This window comes from Triplophysa rosa, linkage group LG24, assembly GCF_024868665.1.
Source record: "Triplophysa rosa linkage group LG24, Trosa_1v2, whole genome shotgun sequence".
NCBI classification, from domain to species: Eukaryota; Metazoa; Chordata; class Actinopteri; order Cypriniformes; family Nemacheilidae; genus Triplophysa; species Triplophysa rosa.
The window spans coordinates 13,739,398-13,759,729 of record NC_079913.1 but is presented as its reverse complement, the minus strand read 5'-3'; the positions used below and the strand labels follow the sequence as shown (position 1 = coordinate 13,759,729).

General features: G+C 47.6%; 1 protein-coding gene across 8 annotated transcripts in view; it reads left to right on the top strand.

Moving 5' to 3' along the window:
- The first annotated feature begins 645 nt into the window (after positions 1 to 645).
- The window catches only part of slc6a1l (solute carrier family 6 member 1, like), a 65,536-nt gene continuing 45,849 nt past the window's right edge, over positions 646 to 20,332 (top strand). For 3 of the 8 annotated variants that reach the window (XR_008961903.1, XM_057323674.1, XM_057323670.1), the window contains exons 1-13: positions 646 to 956; positions 1,913 to 2,096; positions 3,066 to 3,197; positions 3,539 to 3,639; positions 4,663 to 4,772; positions 5,159 to 5,291; positions 6,040 to 6,174; positions 6,269 to 6,372; positions 6,656 to 6,983; positions 7,107 to 7,238; positions 7,312 to 7,414; positions 14,639 to 14,739; positions 14,900 to 15,067. Coding sequence is in view for 7 of the 8 variants with exons in the window: in XM_057323674.1 (XP_057179657.1) it covers positions 897 to 956; positions 1,913 to 2,096; positions 3,066 to 3,197; positions 3,539 to 3,639; positions 4,663 to 4,772; positions 5,159 to 5,291; positions 6,040 to 6,174; positions 6,269 to 6,372; positions 6,656 to 6,983; positions 7,107 to 7,238; positions 7,312 to 7,414; positions 14,639 to 14,739; positions 14,900 to 15,067 (1,791 nt within the window). In the remaining variant the exon portion in view is untranslated. Of the gene's footprint in view, positions 957 to 1,757; positions 2,097 to 3,065; positions 3,198 to 3,538; positions 3,640 to 4,662; positions 4,773 to 5,158; positions 5,292 to 6,039; positions 6,175 to 6,268; positions 6,373 to 6,655; positions 6,984 to 7,106; positions 7,239 to 7,311; positions 7,415 to 14,638; positions 14,740 to 14,899; positions 15,068 to 20,332 lie in introns of all 8 variants that reach the window. The other 5 variants (XM_057323677.1, XM_057323675.1, XM_057323676.1 and 2 more) reach the window with 5 other exon arrangements.

Here is a 20,332-nt window from a genome sequence, read left to right as displayed (position 1 = left end):
GAACACTCTTAAAAAAAGGTGCTTCAAATGGCTCATCGATGCCATAGAAGAACCTCTTGGTTCCATAAAGAACCTTTAACATCTGAAGAACCTTTCTCTTTCACAAAAGGTTCTTTGTGGCGAAAAAAGGTTCTTCAGATTATAAAAAAGTAAGAAAGAGGTGGTTTTTTAAAGAACCTTTCACTGAATGGTTCTTTGTGGAACCAAAAATGGTTTTTCTATGGCATCGCTGTGAAGAACATTTTAAGCACCTTTGTTTTTAAGAGTATACCGTATTCACTATTTATCAACTAACTTACTATTATGAGCTAATTTTGTCATGTCTTTAACACACATCATTTTGAATGACACTATTCACACATCAAAATGAAGTCAAATGCTCCATGTAATGTCACCTCGATACGATTAAGGTATAAACGTAGAGGCCTTTACTGAGAAATTCATGCCTTTGGAGTCATTTTGGGAGACGTCATGCCGTCCGTATTTTAGGCAGTGTGCCTGCTTCATTTTTAAATTGTAACAACCCCCTTCAGTGGAACGGAGAGCTCTTCTAAAGGGGATATCCCATGGCAACCAAACTGGCATAGAATGGTTGCACACACAACCATATCCTGCCACACACCCAATACACACAAACAGAATGCACACTCATGTTTGGTAGCCTCAGGCTTTCAGTGTGGTAAAGTGATAATTCTATCAAACTACAGGTCGAAGTTTATTATCTACAGCTCAATACCAGCCCCCGGATCAGCAAGGCATCGGGGGCCCTTCCAGATACAAAGAGAAAAAAGGGAAAATCTTTGCCATTGCTGGGACCTTGGGTCAGTTTCTTTTTGTTGTGAATGAAGGCGCTGGGTGGCTAGCACAGACTAGTCATTCAGATATATTCTGGATTCATGAGTATAACCTTCAACTTACCTGCATGCACGAGATCCAGGAGATCCAATTTCTCAAAGGTATAGTTTTATACAGTATTTATTTATTTGTTTATTTATGATTTTTAATGTGATTGCTGTCATAAGAATTTAATAAGCTAAGAGCCAAAAACCTATAGTACGTAGGAATTGAGCCGAGTTTTTGCTGCTCATAAAAAGCAGGAGGTAGAAGAAACACTGGAGATATTTCAAATACTGATATTAAAAATACAAAAAAATCTAGGAACCTGAAGCAACTTGACTTTGAAATTCATACGGCAAATTACAGCGGTTTGATGACAATGTCGTTCTCTGAATGTCTGTTTGCTAAAGGGAGACTTTCATGCATTAGGTATCTGAGGTTGATTTGAAGCATAAGTTTAGACAGAAACAGGCTTCATAAAGACCCATTCACCAATGAAGTCAATGATTTTTTTCCATTAGTTGCAATCTGATAGGAATGAATAGGTTCATTAGGTCAATTTGATAATTAGCATGTCTGTTAAGAAAGAGGACGAACGTGGATGAACGATTCTTGTGTGGTTTAACTGGTCTTAGGTGAAGTGCATAAGGGATGGATTGATTCCATATTACATGACCAGTTAGAATCAAGTATTCTGAAGAGCAATCTAATATTATTATGATGTGGTAGTGTTGGTTTCCAGTAAATAAAATGTTTAATTTGTTATGTCTGCAAAATATACAAGTATCAACAATATATAGTATATATATAGTGTAATATTGTTTCAACCGCTGATACTTAAAACTTTTAAGTCTTTTTATTATTAAAACTTTTTTTGATTAAATTCAAAATCCTGTTTTTTGTTTGCTTTTCTAAACAAGCTGAACTTTTGGCTAAACCAGAACTGGATGCTTTGTCCTAGTAAAACAGTGCTGGGCTGATTTGGATTATTGTCAGACTGTGGTGTGACAGTGTTCCCATAATGGGAAAGACCGGCCAGAGCACGGTTGAGCTCAACTCTCCTTCGGATGTGAAGCAGGTAGTCCCATTTGAAGACCTGGATCTAAACAATGTTTCTGTGGAGACGGAGAAGGATGACAAACTGCCAGACAGAGGATCCTGGAAGGGCAAATTTGACTTTCTGTTGTCCTGCATTGGGTATGCTATTGGATTAGGAAACGTTTGGAGGTTTCCATACCTATGTGGAAAGAATGGTGGAGGTAAGAGACAGATTTGCTTTGAGCTTTGTTACATTGATAAAACCACACTGGCAGGGCCTTGATCAGCGCAATACCATTCAAGGGGTTAAGGTTTGAGGAATGTCTTTTACTTAGCACAGATTTGCTTGACCCATTTTCCAAATGAAAATCTCATGGTGATTGTAAGTATTTTACAATGTGGCTGATTTGTATGAATTTGTATCTCATGCATTGTTTTGGTACAATCTGCTTTTGCCCCAGTAATGGTTAGGTTTAGGGGTGGACCTTTTTCTAATAATCATACATTCATATCATTCACATTAAGATTATACTTCATACGAAACCGCTACCTTTTACAATATTTAGTGTCCCTGTGAGATCAGGTGTGTCTTCCCCTTTTAGATAATGCTCTCATTCCTACTGTAAGTATTAGATATGCACCAATATATCGGCCAATAATCGGTCGATAAAAGCAAGTTTTCTCACTATGGCTATCGGCCGATAATTTAAAACAGCCGATGATCCGGACCGATTTATCCAGTCAATCAAAACAGGACAGGAAGATTCGATGAGTTTGTGCTCTGTATATATAATCGGCTATTGGTATCGGTGGAGAAATGTAGTATCTGTGAATCTCTAGTAAATATATATAGGAACTTTTCTTGTGATTCAACTTGGGCCCAGAGCACTTTCTCACACTTTTTATATAGCCCTCTAACTTCTGACAAAAACAACATAATATGGGGCCTTCAATCCTATTCCTGGAGGGTCACTGTCTTGCCAAGTTTTGCTTCAACCAAACCTGCTTATTTTTAAGCAAAATCTTGGGATGTGTTTCATAAATAGCGGTAAAATGACCCGCTAGGAGAACAACTGGAAACCCCATCTAATGTTTAACCTTATTGACCTGTCAGGCACAAAAATATACTATGTTCAAATGCCGTATACAAAAAAGGATTTGATATATTTGCATTACTTTGTACTTTTTAGGAGCATTTCTGATTCCATACTTCACCACTCTGGTGTTTGCTGGCATTCCATTGTTTCTGCTGGAGACAGCATTAGGACAGTACACTTCAGTAGGGGGGCTAGGGGTATGGAAGTTAATACCTATGATGAAAGGTGAGTAATCTGTGCATACACACATTTGTATCGCTGATTAGGTTTCCTGTCCATTTTTATTTCATTTTTAAGGTGCACTATATACTGACAGAGTGACTCATTGGACCCTGAAATAAATATTTGAAGAAAAATGTATTTATTTTTATTCTTTGAAAAAGTATTTTTCATCAAAAGTGAGAAAATCTGGCCAGAAATCAAAAATCTGTAGGAAAACAGTTTTCTTCCCAGCTTTCTGAGCAGTCAAAAGCAGACATGCCCTTTCCGAAATTATTGTGTTGTGACTTGTGTTGAAACACAAACATTTTTCATTTAAAGGTTTCATTCTTAAACTCTTTTGTCAGGTGTCGGTCTGGCTTCTGTGGTTTTGTCTTTCTGGCTGAACATCTACTACATCATCATTATCGCCTGGGCTTTATATTACCTCTTCAGCTCTTTCAAAGCTGTGAGTGTCCGTCAAAATCCACAAATCCTTGTCGCCATCCTTTCTTTTATTAAAACACCTAACCCTTCATCCAACATCTGTTCATCTTTAACAATGCTTCATTCAGTCACCATCTGCACATCATGCGTGCACAGATTCATTTCAGTCAACATGGAAATCTGCAGCAGAATTTAACATAGCAATAACAGATAGGTGCATTTTCTGTTTTCATGGTATAAAGTATTCAATCTTAAAAGAGCCAGATGGCACATCACAATAGCCTGGTGGGATTTTTCCTGTGGTGTCCACTTCTGTCGCAATGTTTCATACCCATTTAAACAGGTACATCCCAATTTAGATTCTTAAATCTAGTGGATTATATTATACTTTATTTAATGTCAAAGTTATTGTAGATAAAATATGTTTAGAAAATTTGACAAAATGCTTAATAACTGGTTGTCAATTTAATTTGCGTGGGGACAGGAGGTGCTTTAACTGGGCTTTAATCCATTAAAAATAATTTTAGATTAAGTAACCCAAAGCATTTTCACTGATTTTCTATTGCACTGTGGGTCAATTATAATTATACGCTACATTCGTTTTTACCATCCGTGTCTTTATTTGGCCCACTGTGTACAGCTACATTTGTCTTGGGCTTTTCAAAAAAATGTTTCAAAGTCTGCTCAGAATTGCCTCTATTTTTTCAAAGTCTCTCTTCCTTCCTCTTTCTCTCTATCTCTCTCCGCCCCTTGAGCCCCTTAAGTTCTTTGTGGGTCTGTCTTTCGGTCTAGAGAGTGGTTTAAAATGCTCCACAGAACACTCAGTGCCATGGGAATAAAAGCTCTCCTGTTAAAAGCAGTGCAAAAAGGAGTCTTGAAAACTAGCCTTTGTTTTTTGGAGACATTGTGCAACCTTTTCATTTTTTGATGTGAAATTCATTCACCATTCATTGCTTTACTCATTTCGGTTTATTGTGTTCAATTGTATTGTTTAAAACACTTCCTCTCTGTCACTTTATTTCACTCTCTCCATTCTATCTTTCAGGAGTTGCCATGGCAAACTTGTAATAACCCTTGGAACACCGAGCGCTGCTTTTCCAACTACAGTCTTATGGACACCACCAACCTGACCAGTGCAGTAAATGAGTTTTGGGAGTGAGTAATAAAATGTTTTATGTAACTTTATTTTTTGTGAAGTTAAACCTGTTTGAAATCTGTTTCTGAAATATCTTCTAAGTTAGTCAAATCCAGTTTGGGCCAATTGCTGATTACGATCATTTTCTGTTTGTTCTCCGACAAATAAAATGGACCAAAAATTCTTATTAAAGCCAAAGGTAACCACTAAAAGTAATGTGTGGTATCATTTTCTGTATGAAATGAACGATAAAAAAAGTAATTTACAGTATTTGACTCCCTGGCTTGTAGAAGTCCTGGATTGCCAGTAACTTAAAAAAATTGTAGCCAAATTGGCTGGTCTGTGAAAAAGACCATTTCAAACCCTAAATGTTACCAACAGTAATAAATGTTTGTTTCCTATATAGGAGAAACATGCATCAGATAACAAATGGTTTGGAGGAACCGGGGGAATTGCGCTGGCCATTGGTCGGAACGCTGGCATTGTCCTGGATTCTTGTATATTTCTCAATCTGGAAAGGGGTAGAGTGGACCGGGAAGGTGAGTGCCAACATTATTTATTCATTCTTTTTATTTCTCTTTTTTATGCAGCTCCCCACCTGTCTGTTTACTTTTATCTTTGATTTATTTACATCCTAATTTATGGATTAATCACTTAAATGTACTTATTATGTAAAAGGCACTTTTAACCAGTCTTTGCCCATTAATCTATATATGTTTTGTGTTATAAAATAAAGTTCAACCAGAATGACAAGGGATATGCTAGGGGGCATTTCCCCTAGACAATTCCCTTTAAAAATGTACCACTGACAATTATAAAATGAAACATTAAATACTTCTTATTTGTATTGTTTATTATCACAGAAAAATAGGACAATTATGCATGTATTGAACTATGGATATACAGTATTACCAGAAACATTTAGCAAAACCAACGTTTTTTACTTCCTAGTTTAGTCAATAGGAAAATAGCGACACTTTGCACTATGAAGACATTAGACAACAGACATGTCTTGACACTAATGTTTAATCAATATAAATTGTTTTTCCTATAAGGAGAAAGAAAAATGGCCCTCTTTAATTTCTCATTATCCGAGGATAATTTAATTGAATCTACCGCACTGAGGGAAATACATTTTCCAGCAGTATATGGCCTTGATGGACACCACTAATTACGGACAATCACACAGCACATATCATGTTCTTACCAGCATTTACACCTTAATTATGTATTTGTTTATACAGCCTTTAAATCATTCTTTCTTCAATTGTCTTTCATATTCCCCAGGTGGTGTATTTCTCTGCCACTTATCCTTATTTCATGCTCTTCATTCTGTTCTTCCGCGGGGTCACTCTTCCTGGGGCTAAAGATGGCGTCCTGTTCTACATCACCCCTGACTTTAACAAGCTTTTAAAATCAGAGGTAGCCTACATAAATCTGGTATCAATGCAACAAGTATAGGCTAATGACTTTTTGTTCAACTCTAACAATACTGTGTATTCTTTTTTTTTCTCAGGTGTGGTTGGATGCCGCCACGCAGATTTTCTTTTCATATGGTCTAGGTTTAGGGTCTCTTATTGCTCTGGGCAGCTACAACCCCTACAACAATAACGTTTATAAGTGAGAACTATTTGATTCTCTTCAAAGACACAGAAAACACGGTTGCGGTTATAACCTGCCATGCAATCTAATGTTCAACAAATGATGCTGCAGAGGTGTATATTATACATGATAAAAAATGTCAGGCACAATAAACTAATTAATAATAAAAAATCTGTTCAACTAACTAAAACATTTTATTCATTCTGGCAAATGCTTTTATCTAAAGCGCCTTATCCAGTAGATGTTTACCTTATATTTCGTATTGTTTTCTGTTTTGATGTGATTCTCGTTTATTTTGTAGAGATTCTGTCATTGTGTGCTGTATAAATTCCTGCACCAGCATGTTTGCTGGGATCGTCATATTTTCCATTGTGGGCTTCATGTCGTACATCACAAAGAGACCCATTGAAGAACTGGCTGCCTCAGGTCATTACATCATTATTGTCAGTTGTTGTAAAACCGTGAATGTAAAGTTAAGTTTACAGATGCCTGAGGATGTTTATGGTTTAAATGTAGGTCCAGGTTTGGCATTTTTAGCCTATCCGCAGGCTGTTACCCAACTGCCCATGTCTTCACTCTGGGCTATACTCTTTTTTTCAATGCTCATGATGCTAGGGCTGGACAGTCAGGTATTACACACACATTAAACTTTTTGTGTGCGTTGTGTTAATTGTTAGGCAAACCAGCTGGGAAATTCACTCTGTGAATCATCATGAATCATATCTGAATATCTCTCTATCTCTCTCTGTCAGTTTTGTACAGTTGAGGGCTTCATAACCGCTCTGATGGATGAATATCCCACAGTCCTGAGGAAGAGAAAGAAACTCTTTATTCTTATTGTTTGTTTAATATCCTTCATTATCGGCTTCTCCAACATTACACAGGTAAAAATCAACCGTCTCAAGATGTTATCTTCACTCTTTCAATGTAACTCACTGTGCATGTGTTCTTCTTCAGGGCGGCTTGTACGTGTTCAAATTGTTTGACTACTACTCAGCAAGTGGAATGTGTCTCCTGTTCCTTGTCTTCTTTGAGACAATTTCAATTTCCTGGTTTTATGGTATATTTCCTTGTACAATTTGAAACATTCTCTGCTTTGAAGGGGTCATATGGCGCAAATACGTGTTTTTCTGTGTCTTTGGTTTGTTATAAGTTGCCCATGCATGTATTAGACACGTAAAATTGCAAAAATTAAAGTGTCGGAACCAATGATGCATTCTATCTAAAAGCAAATACTCACCCAGATCTGCCTGAAACCTCTACAAATCTACGTCAGTTCGTGGTATGATTTGACTAAGACCGCCAAATGTATACGCAAGGTGGGTGTACCTGTCAGTACAATTGCTTTGGAACCTGATGTTCCAAATATGGTAAGAGGCGTTACATTTCCGTCACATGCTTGCAGTATTCGACCAATCACTATGAATGGATTAACTAGCCAATCTGAGCACACCTCGCTTTTCAGAGCAATGAGCTTTATAAAAAATCCGCTCGTTTCAGAGAGATGGGGCAAAGAGGAGATACAAACATGCACAGTATGTGGAAAATACAGCGTTTTTGAACCTTAAATCATGTATACACGTTGCATTACATCTAAAACAAACGATAATATTCGTTCCCTTTCTGTCGGTCTCTCAACGTTGTGTCGAGCCGACAGATGGGGTTCGTCCCTGAGAACCAATCGCTTCCGACTTCTTAGAAAAGGCCAATGAAATTGGCGAATGAAATTTGCATGCCGGACTCCGCCCCCAGATATCCGGGTATAAAAGGGAGACGGCGTGCCTCATTCATTCACCTTTTGTTCTTCGGAGCCTTCGCTCATGATTAACAGACTTCGCTACAAGATAGCAACTACAAGACTGCCGGTTCTACGACGTGGTGTAGCGGACTGTCCCTTCCTGCGGCGACTTCCCCTGGGCATCTCTGCGGTTCCAGAAGTGTTCGAGTTTTTTTCTCTAAAAGAGCAAATTTCTCCAGCGTGGCATGTCCCGCTGTTCTCGTGGGTGCAACACACTCATCGAGGAGGGGGACGGACACGAGGTCTGCTTCCAGTACGCTGGGGCAGCCCTTGTGGATATGTCCTGCCCGCACTGCGGGCGATTGACCATTCAGACGTTGCGTCACGGGTGGCTGTGTTCCCACGGGACTCAGCCACCACCTCGTCTGCTTCCCGTTCCATGACAGCAGTGGCTACGGCCCTGCCGTCCGCAACGGCGAGCAGCGAGGGTGATATGAGGATTACTGTGAGCGCTAATCCGTCAGCCATCGGCTCACTGACCGTTCGCACCTCGTCTCGCTCGTCTGACCGTTCCCCACGGTCTCGTTCCTCAACCACGTATTTGGAAACGGTGCGTGATGATGAGATGTCCGTTGCAGCATCGGACGGTGACTTACCGACATCGGACTCCGACGATTCCTCGGAGCTCCCTCCCTCGGGGGGTCGAGCCCAGGAAGAAGCGGATGTCGAAATGTCAGCCATGCTTTCCCGGGCCGCCGGCATTGGGTTGCAGTGCACCTCACTGCCTCTCCCAACGCTTGCGGCTGAATACATGGTACCTCGGGTTTGAGAGCGGCTCCAAGCCGCACTCGCCCCCAGTGCCGTGTTTTCCCGGAAGTGCATGAGGAACTTAGTACGACCTGGAGCGCCCCCTTTCGGCGCGTGTACGTCAACTAGTTCCATCACCCTTTCTTCCCTCGATGGTGGGGCAGCTAGAGGATACGTCAATGTCTAGGGGCTCGACCTAGCCTCCCGTCCAAAGCATGTAGGTTTTTCGGCATCTTAGGTGTCGAGAGCTTACTCTGCTGCGGGCCAAGCTGTCCCCTCTCCACGCTATGGCCATCCTGCAAGTTCATCAGGCCAAGGCGTTGAGAGAGCTCCACGAGGGTAAGACCGACCCAGCACTTATGCAGGAACTCCGCGCCGTCACCGACCTCGCTCTACGGGCGACCAAGGTGACCGCGCGTGCCCTGGATCAGGCGATGTCCACACTTGTGGTATAGGAGAGACACCTCTGTCTGAACCTTGCACAGATGAGTAATGTCGAGAAAGTCCGCTTTCTCGATGCACCCATCTCGCAAGGGGGGGCTGTTTGGTAATACTGTCGAGCCGCAGTTCTCAACAGTAAAGAAGCAGACAGAGGATATCAAGCATATCCTCCCCCGCCGCGACTCAGCCGCCCTCTGGCCGTCGAGATCCTGTGCACAATCTGCTTCCCAGCAGCCCTGGTCTCTTCGACGCCTTCCGGTTTCAGCGCCCCCCACGCAGGCGGCCCCCCGGAAGAAGACATCTAAGAGGAGACCACCACCCCGTCAGCAGCCCGAAGCGGCCCTCATGGGAAGACCCCAGAGAGATCGAGAATACCTTCGGGTCCGACCCCAGCCATTCCATCGCTGGTTGGTCGATCCGGGACCAAGAGTTTTTCTCTCTCTCTGGGTGTTTATCACAGCCGCTCTCACCCTCTACACGACGGTGTTCAGCAACTCGACGTTGCGCCACGGCGAGACCCAATGTCGAGGATAATCAGCAGCCTAAGCACTCTCAATCGACGGTGCGTTGTGCTACATCATCGTCTGGGTATTATCACAGCTGCCCTCACCCTCTACACGACGCTGTTCGGCAACTCAACGTTGAGGCGAGACCCAATGTCAAGGATAATCGGGGGTAATAAGACGGGGATCCCTCTCGGGCAGGTCACGAGGCATCGTCGTGGTGACGACAGACGCGTCCCTGCAGGGTTGGCGTGCCGTGTGCAACGGGCACGCAGTGTCGGGGCGATGGACGGGCCCCCGCCTGCGCAGGCATATCAACTGCCTAGAGTTGTTGGATGTGCTACTTGCACTGAAGGGGCTACAACCTCTCGTGCAGGACAAGCACGTGCTGGTCCGGTCGGACAGCACAACTGCCATAGCGTATATCAACCGCCAGGGTGGCGTTCGCTCACGGCAGCTAACATGACTCGCATGACGCCTCCTCCTGTGGAGTCCGCAGGTAAGCAGATCCCTGCTAGCCACACATATCCCAGGCGACCTGAACCAGACAGCCGATGCGCTCTCTTGTCAGTTGACGCCTCGCGGAGATTGGCAACTCCACCCCCGTGCAGTCCAGCTCATTGTACAGTTCGGGCGGGCCCAGGCAGACCTGTTCGCCTCCCTGGACACCACCCATTGCCCGCTAGGGTACTCCCGTCCGAGGCCCCCCTCAGCACGGATGCTCTAGCGCACAGCTGGCCTTGGGACAAGCGGAAGTACTCCTTCTAACCAGTCAGCCTCATTGCACAGACCCTGTGCAAGGTCAGGGAAGAGGAGCATCAAGTGTACTAGTTGCGCCATACTGGCCCAACTGGACTTGGTTCTCGGAGCTAATGCTCTTGACGACAGCCCCCCCCTGGCCGATTCCCCTGACAAAGGACCTGCTTTCCCAGGGGAAGGGCACGTTATGGCATCCCAGGCCAGACCTCTGGAACCTCCATGTCTGGCCCCTGGACGGGACGAGGATATCCTGAGTGGCCTACCCCCTGCGGCTTTTAAGACCATCACTCAGGCTAGGGCCCTGGCCACTAGGTGGCTATACGCCTGTAAGTGGTGCCTCTTCTCATCCTGGTGCTCTTCTCGAAGAGAAGACCCATGGAGTTGCTCGATCGGGAACGTGCTGTCCTTCCAGAGACTCAAGAGTAATCTTGCCCCTTCCACACTGAACATGTATGTAGCCGCTATAGTCTCTAGGACAGCACAACCTGATCATTTGGTTCCTAAGGGGCGCGGGAAGGCTACCGCCTCACCCGCGCTTCATACCCTCTTGCGACCTTGATGCGGTCCTGGAGCCCCTCGGAGATGCCGCTCTTTCTCACCTCACGATGAAGACGGCTCTCTGGATGGCGGTCAAGAGGGTAGTGGACCTACAAGCATTCTCCGTGTCCACAGATTGCCTAGAACTCGGGCCCGGTGATTCTCACGCTATCCTGAGACCCCGGCCCGGCTACGTGCCCAAAGTTCCCAACACTTCCCCTAGACACCTGGTGGTGAACTTACAGGCGCTCCCCACCGGGGAGGAAGACCCAACCCCATCCGTGTTGTGTCCAGTACGCGCATTGCACCTCTGCTTGGACCGCACGCATAGCTGCAGGAGCTCTGAGCAGCTCTTTGTCTGTTTTGGAGATCAGCAGGGAGGGCTGTCTCAAACAGAGATTGGCGCACTGGATCATGGACGCCGTTATTACGGCATCTGCAGAGCTGCGGGTTGGGCTACACCCATCACCTTCGCAAGGCTACAGCCTCCGCGTAAACCGGTATCAGCTCGAGTCTTGCAGGTATCAGGCAAGACCGGCGGCCGGTAGGGTGTACGCCTATGACAGTACCTTCCCTCCCTTTCTTCTAGGGGGGTCGGCGTACTAAACTAGCCTCCCTTATTCCCCCACTGGGTGAAGAACAGGCACTCCATCCATCACTAAGGAAGCGCCTCCTGCGGGCGGGCTGGGCAGAGCAGCCCTGCCCCTTAGGCCGGGTACCAATTGAGTTATCCACAACATAGCTCTCACCGGACCTAGTGCTACCGGACGTTGTAACCACCCCAGCAGGGCGGTTCCGTCTGATGTATCCTCATTATTGGTTCCCACCTTGGTAACCCATGACCTTCCCTAGGTGGACCTCCACCTTGCGGTTAACTCCTTCAGTCCGCACTTTCCTCCCATGAGTTCTCCCCTAACAGTGAGACCATTTTGGTATCTCCACTAAACTCCTCCCTGCGGTAGGAAGTGGTCTCTGTAGCGCATCCCCATTTGAGGAAGTAGCGCTTACCCAGTGGCCTTATTATACCGGGTGGCTTCTCGCTGTTAGAGAAACAAGGCCGCCGCCTGTGAGGCCGAAGGCAGGGGCCTTCCCACCTTTCAAGAAATGCTCTGGGACCCCCTACCTACCCACTGGTAGGTTACAATTTCGCGGTAGCGCACGGCTGACATGCCCAGGCCAGGATTGTGACAGGGCACAGTGTTGTGGCGTTTTCCATAGGAACCCCATCTGTCGGCTCGACACAACGTCGAGAGACCGACAGAAAGGGAACGTCTTGGTTACGAATGTAACCTCAGTTCCCTGATGGAGGGAACGAGATGTTGTGTCCTTCTTGCCACAACACGTGCTTGCCCACTGCAGCAGTCGTGAGAGGTCTCAGGCTCCTCAGAACAAAAGTGAATGAATGAGGCACGCCGTCTCCCTTTTATACCCAGATATCCGGGGGCGGAGTCCGGCATGCAAATTTCATTCGCCAATTTCATTGGCCTTTTCTAAGAAGTCAGAAGCGATTGGTTCTCAGGGACGAACCTCATCTGTCGGCTCGACACAACGTCTCGTTCCCTCCATCAGGGAACTGAGGTTACATCCGTAACCAAGACGTTTTAGCCGTGTCATATGATCCCTTTAAATATAGTAAAATGATTAAATACATTTTTAAAACAGTTATGGCATACAATTATTGGATTTTAAGTGTAAATATATCTTAAATATGTCATACATCCAAGTCAGGTTTTATTGTAGTTCAACTATGAGCGGGATATCGGGGAGCAAAATGGCAGTGTTGTAGGTGATACAAGCTCATACTTATGCAAGTCTGAATATGTTGAGTCCAAGTCCGAGTCTACAAAGTTGGGTCTGAGACAAAACCTAAAGAAATGTTCAAAGACCAACATGTTAAACAAATACTATACTGTATATATCGGTGTATTATTTTTTATTATACCACGGGGCTGTTGAATGCTTCAATCTGATTGGCTGACAAACGTTCTATGGGTGTGCATTAACTTTCGGTAAATGCACACCTATGAAGGTGTTCCAGGTCTGCTGACCACATTACAGTTCCATATCACTTCGCCAAGTTTAACTTAAATGTAGCCTACTGTCCACCAGTGAATACGTGTCTAACAACAGACAAAGTGACAGTCAAATTCCATTGTCTGAGAAGAAATAACTATTAATATTTATGGACAGCATGAACATTTGAACAACAATGGCGAGAGCACTGTACAGGACTGTTCCAACGAAAAACTAAAGCATATATCAAAGGTAACGGCAAACTACATCACATAATCAGCGGGTTAAAGATAAAACACGAAGCACAAAAATAACAAAAACTACATGTTAAATTTGTCTGTAGAATGGGTAAATGGGACTTAAAACACACAGTAGGAAGCTTTCTATGCCACTGCGAGAACCGCAGCTGGCGCAGAAACCTCCGTGTCACTTTTTTCTCTTAATACTTTTCTTATACGACAGGGGTGTTAAAAACTACGAAAACAAATCAAATATAGATACTTGTCTTTTCACTCTCAGTGAAGCAAACGCGTGTGCATGTGCACTGTTTGTCTTCCTCTCACTCTCGGAAAACTGCATATGCAGGCTCAAGCAACGCCTTCAGATGAGATGCGTAAGAAATTAGTCCTACCAGCAAGTGCATTCCGCGACAAATACCATACAAATGTCTTGAGATAAAACATCGTAACAACGTCTTGTGGTGTTGTGACCGTGGTATAAGAGGAATAATTGACTCCAGTCCGTTCAATTATCGAAAGTTAATGCACACCCGAGGTGTAACGCTTCGCGTCGTGGCCGCATTACCACCTCGGGGTGTGCATTAACTTTCGATAATTGAATGGCCCGTCGTCAAATATTCCTTACTTATTATTATTTATCTCAGAACTAACCTTATGTGGACTCAGACTGGACTCGGACTCAACATACTGGGACTCGAATGAGCTGGTGTTGAACTACAACACTGCCTTATAATCACAATTGAATTAAAAATACAGCACAATAGCCACAAAGACATACTTGATGGTTTATTCCTACAAGAAAGAAAGAAAGAAAGAAAGAAAGAAAGAAAGAAAGAAAGAAAGAAAGAAAGAAAGAAAGAAAAACTTCTGTTATCTCTATTCATCTATATGTTGAAACCTGCATATTTAGTGCAACACAGCAAAACAAAGAATGTCCTGACTGTGTTTATATGAAAAAGTAAATAGTGACATAGGCTCGACTAAAATGTATCAAAAAAGTGTCATAAAATTACAATTAAAGTCATTATAATAATATTTAAACAAAAGTCATACAGTATACAAGGGCATTGTTAATTTATAAGTAGAAAAGAACAGCTTTTGTGAGGACAAACTACCAAGTTATTATTCTCTGAAAATCTTCCCCTCTGCTGTAGCTCTCAACTAAAATCCCAATTTACGTCGTCTATCATTGTAGATCTAGATTTTGTGATAAATCTAAGTGTTGTATCTTTTCTTTCTCTCTGTAGGGGCAGATAAATTCTATGGAAATATAGAAGACATGATTGGTTATCGGCCTTGTGGCTTTTGGAAACTCTGTTGGGTTTACTTTACTCCAATAATCTGCTTGGTAAGTACTTCACTCAAAAACAATGTCTAACAAAAAACACAAAAACAGGGCCTCTTTTTACATTTGTGTTACATTCAACTATAAGATTAATTTAGTGGTTAATTACAGTATAATGAAAAAACCTCAAGTGCTTAAAAACCCCTTGATTTTCTGTTTGCAGGGTGTATTCATGTTCAGCGCCATTGAAATGACTCCTTTGACGCTGGGAAAGTATGTGTACCCTGCTTGGGGTCAGGGCATTGGGTGGCTCATGTCTCTGTCCTCTATGATTCTTGTCCCTGGATATGTCATCTATATGTTCTTCACCACCAAAGGCAGCATCAAGCAGGCAAGACCTTTGACATATTTTTCGTTTCATGCATGCAATAACGTTGTTGCTCAAAACATGAAACTTGGAGAAGGATCTAAGTGCAAATAAAAATCTTTAATAAATCCAACCATGAGCAAGAATCCATTACATGAACCAAAAACCACTATAAGGCGACCCATATTATGTACAATAACCAACAACTAAACACATGAAACACCGTGGTATAAATACACACAAGGACTCAAGACTAACAAGGCACACCTGATGACAATGAAACAATAAACCAATCAGAACAAGACACGTCAGACAAGGGAATCAAGGAAAACCAGATAACATGAAAGAATGTCTTGGTTACGGATGTAACCTCGGTTCCCTGATGGAGGGAACGAGACGTTGTGTCGAACCGACAGAATGGGGTTTGTCTTGAGAACCTATCATCTTCTGAGTATTTAGAAAAGGCCAATGAAAATTGGCGAATGAAATCTGCATGCCGGGCTCCTCCCCGGATGTCCGGGTATAAGAGGGAAGCCGGCGTGCTCATTCATTCACCTTTGGTCTGAGGAGCCTAAAGCATCCTCCCCCGACCGCTGGGGTGGGCGGCCAGTGTTGTGGCATGAGGGACACAACGTCTCGTTCCCTCCATCAGGGAACCGAGGTTACATCCGTAACCAAGACGTTCCCTTTCTGTCGGTCTCTCGACGTTGTGTCGAACCGACAGAATGGGGTTCCTATGGAAAACGCCACAGCACTGAGCCCGTCACAATCTCTGCGGAGGACGTTGACTGGCCTGGGCGAGTCAGACGAACACGCTAACGCGAAATTATGACCTCCAGTGGAGAGGAAGGGGGCCCAGAGCTTTACAAAAGTTGGGAAGCCCCTACGCCGGCCGTCACGGGCGGAGGCCTAGTTCTCTAAATGGCGAGAAGCCGCCCGGCACCGTACGGGCCACTGGGTAAGCATTATTCCCCCTGGGGGAAAAACGCTGCAGAGGCCACTACCTACCGTAGGGAGGAATTAGTGGAGACACCACATGGTCTCACCACAGGGGAGAACTCATGGGAGGAGTGGGACTGCAGGAGTTAACCGCAAGGTGGGAGTCCACCTGGGGAGGTCATGGGTTGCCAAGGTGGGAACCATTCATGAGGATACATCAGACGGACAGCCCACGGAGGGGGGGTTACCACGTCTGGAGCACTAGGTCCGGTTAGAGCTATGTGGGAGATAACTCAACTGTTCCCCGGCCTAAGGGGCAGGGCTGCTCTGCCCAGCCTGTCCCCTGGAAGGGTGCTTAGTGATGGATGGAATGCCTGTTCTTTACCCGAGGGGAAAGAAGTGAGGCGGGATCGCCACTGCTCCCCCCGGAGGGGGAAGGGCTTCGAGGCGTACGCCCTACCGGCTGCCGGTCCCACACCTTGCCAGGATGCGGGCTGACACCGGTTCCGCGGTAGGTATTAGAACCTCACGAGTTGTTGGGCATAGCCCAACCCGCAGCTCTGCAGATGTCTGCCAGAGAGGCGCCCTGAGCCAGTGCCCATGAGGGGTGTGCCTCACTCCCAACGGGCAGGGGCGAATGAGATCGGTATGCCCTAACGAGGGCATCCACGATCCAGTGCGCCAGCCTCTGTTTGGAGACAGCCCTCCTGCTGACCTCCGAAACAGACAAAGAGCTGCTCAGAGCTTCTGGGCTCTGCGTGCGGTCCAAGTAGAGGCGCCGTGCGCGTACTGGACACAACACGGATAGGTTGGGTCTTCCTCCCCGGTGGGGAGCGCCTGCAGGTTCACCACCTGGTCTCTCGGGAGAGTGGTGGGAACCTTGGGCAGTAGCCGGGGGGGTCTCAAGATAACGTGAGAATCCCGGCCCCGAGTTCTAGGCAATCTGTGGACACGGAGGGTGCTTGTAGATCCCCTACCCTCTTGGAGGTGAGCGCCATGCGGAAAGCCGTCTTTATCAAGACTGAGAAAGAGCGGCAACCCCGAGAGGCTCGAAGGGGGGGGCCTCTTGAGGCCCGCCACCTAGGTCGCAAGAGGGTACGGAGCGCGGGTAAGGTGGTCACCCTCTCCGCCCCTTAGGAACCTAATGACCAGGTCGTGCTGTCCCAGAGGCTACCCAGCACTTGGGTCATGATGAGGGCCGTAGCGGCTACATACATTCCCAGTGTGGAGGGGGAGAGGTTACTCCCCCGTCTCTCTTGAGGACGGGACAGCTCATACCCGACCGAGCAACTCGCGGGTCTTCTCGCCAGAAGAGCACCAGGACGAGAAGAGGCGCCACCTATGGGCGTATAGCCGCCCAGTGGCCGAAGCCCTAGCCTGAGTGACGTCCCAACCGGACCGGGGGTGGGTCACTCAGGATCTCCTCGTCCCGTCCAGACATGGAGACCAGGTTTTGCCTGGGATGCCGTAACGTGCCCCTTCCCCTGGGGAAGCTGTCCGCCAGGGGGAGCGGCCAGGGGGGAGTTGTTGTCAGAGCCTCAGCTCCGAGAACCAAGTCCTGGTTAGGCCAAAGGGGCGTAACTAGTACACTTGATGCTCCTCTTCCCTGGCCTTGCACAGGCCTGTGCAATAGGCTCACTGGGGGGAAGCGTACTTCCGCTTGTCCCGCGGCCAGCTGTGCGCAAGGGCATCCGTGCCGAGGGTACCTCGGACAGGGAGTACCAAAGCGGACAATGGGTGAGTCCGGGGAGGCAACAGGACCACCTGTGCCTGGCCAAACTGCCCCAAATGAGCCGGCTGCCGGGGAGGGAGTCGCCACTCTCCGCGAGGCGTCAACTGACGAGAGAGCGCATCGGCTGTCTGGTTCAGGACACCCTGGGATGTGTGTGGCTCGCAGGAGCTGATCACCTGCTGACTCCAGAGGAGGAGGCGTCGGGCGAGTCATGTTAGCTGCTGTGAGTGAAAGAAAACGCCACAGCAGCTGTGCTGTCCGACCGGACCAGCACGTGCTTCCCTGCACGAGAGGTAGTAGCCTCCTCAATGCAAGTAGCACAACCAACAACTCTAGGCAGTTGAAATGCCAACGGCCCGGTCAGTGTTGAACTGCCTGAAGCTCAGACAGTCAGCGGTCCCCCTGTAACAAGAGGCTCCTGGGATACATGGCATCCTCGGCGGGGGGTCCCCCTCGGGTCGATGCACATACGACCGCTCCAACACTGGCTGCAGAGTCAAGTTCCTTGGAGAGCGTGGCACACCGGCAGCAGGCGTATGGTCACACGCTTTTCTGCCGACACACCCTAACCCCCTGGTCTCCATGACCTTCTTGCGGACAGGGGTCCCCTTTGGGATGCCTCCTGCAAGGTTGGGGTGCCGTGTGCAACGGACAAGCAGCTTTTCTCAGTTGACCTGTAGCCCCACCGATCTTGGTGCCGGAGAACCAGGTCCCTGTGTGTACACAACAGATCTCGAGAGTGTGCCAAAACTGAGCCAGTCGTCGAGATAGTTAGTACCTGCACACCTCCTTCCCACGGAGGAGGGCTGCTTCCACGACTTTCGTAAAGACTCGTGGAGACAGGGACAGACCGAAGGGGAGGACACCTGAGGTATATCGGATGCTGAACTTGGCGAGCGTGAGGCGACTGGATCGCGTAGCCGAGACGGATCATCTTCCCTAGCCAGTCTGACAGCCTGGGAAGCCGGACAGGCTCCCAGAATGAGACGGGACTAAGGTACGATATTTTTCATTGTCCCCCGGGGGGTGGTTCGATGGCTAGCAGTACGGATTCCTTGCCGGGGGAGGTCCCCCGGGGAGGAGATCGGCTCTGCTGTTTTTCCTGCCTGGCGACTGCGCAGCTCAACGCACTGTCTGACTGAGAGTGCTGAGGGCTGGTGTTAATACTCGACATTGCGCTTTGCCATGACGCAACGTCGAGTTTGCCGTTCACCATTGTGCAGAGTGTGAGAGCGGCTGTGGTAACCCAGAGGGAGAGGAAACTCTCCTTTTTTGAGAGTAAGTGGGCGCCAGCCCCCCCCCGGAGGGGACCAGCAGATGGAGAGACGGGGCAGGATCCGTCCCTATCCGACTTCCCAGCGATGTGGCTGGGGTCGGGCCCAATGGTAGCCTCGATCCCCCTGAGGTGTTCCCATGACGGCCGCTGCGCCGCGGCTGCTGATGGGGCAATGGTCTCCTCTTCGCTGTCTCCTCCAGGGGGGGGCGCCAGAGCTGGAGGGCGTTGAAGAGGACCAGGGCTGCTGGGAAGCAGACAGTGCACGGGACTCGACGGCCGAGGCGGCTGAGTTGCGGAACGGAGGACTGCTTTTTACTGTCGAGAACCCTCCGGGGAGGCCGCGTGTGGGTCTCGCGCCCCCCCCGATGGGCGGGGGGTGAGCGGGGCCGCTGCGGCTTGACAGTAACACCAACCAGCCCCCCCTTGCGAGACGGGTACGTCGAGAAAGTGGACCTTCTCAGCGTTACTTATCTGCGCAAGGATTGGCCAGAGGAGTTTCTCATGGACCACAAGTGTGGACATCGTCCGACCCAGGGCCCGCGTGGTCACCTTGGTCGCCCGTAGAGCGAGGTCGGTGGCGGCGCGGAGTTCCTGCATAAGCGCTGGGTCGGTCTTACCCTCGTGGAGCTCTCTCAACGCCCTGGCCTGGCAGGAGCCATAGCGTGGATAGAGGAGGCAGCTTGGTCCGCCGCAATGTAAGCGCTCGACACCAGAGATGCCGAGACCCCACATGCTTTGGACGGGAGTCTAGGTCGAGCCCCACCCCCAGGTGGCCGCCGCCTACGGGCACGAGTGCACCGCGGCGGCATACTCCACCTGGGGGAAGACCGACGTATCCTCCAGCTGTCTCAACCTCGAGGGAAGAGAGGGTGACAGAACTTTGTTTGATGTGAAACGTGCCAGGAAGGGGCGTTCCAGGTCTTACAAAGTTCCTCATGCACTTCTGGTAAACACGGCACTGGGGGCGGGCGCGGCTTGAAGCCGCGCTCAAACCCGAGGCGTCATGTAGCCCCGCGAGCGCCGGGAGAGGCAGTGCGGGCACTGCAACCCAACACTCACGGCGGCCCGGGAAAGCATGGCCGACATCTCGACATCCGCTCTTTCCTGGGCTCGACCCCCCGAGGGAGGGAGCCCGAGGAATCGTCGGAGTCGGATGGCAGTACGTCCCCCCCCCCGATGCCTGCAAGAGACATCTCATCATCACGCATTGTGTCCAAATACGTGATTGAGGAATAAGACGGCGGACCGTCTTTTTGGGGAACAGTCAGACGAGCGAGACGAGGTGTGAACGGTCCGTGAGCCGTGGCTGGCGGATTATTGCTCACAGTAATCCTCATATCAC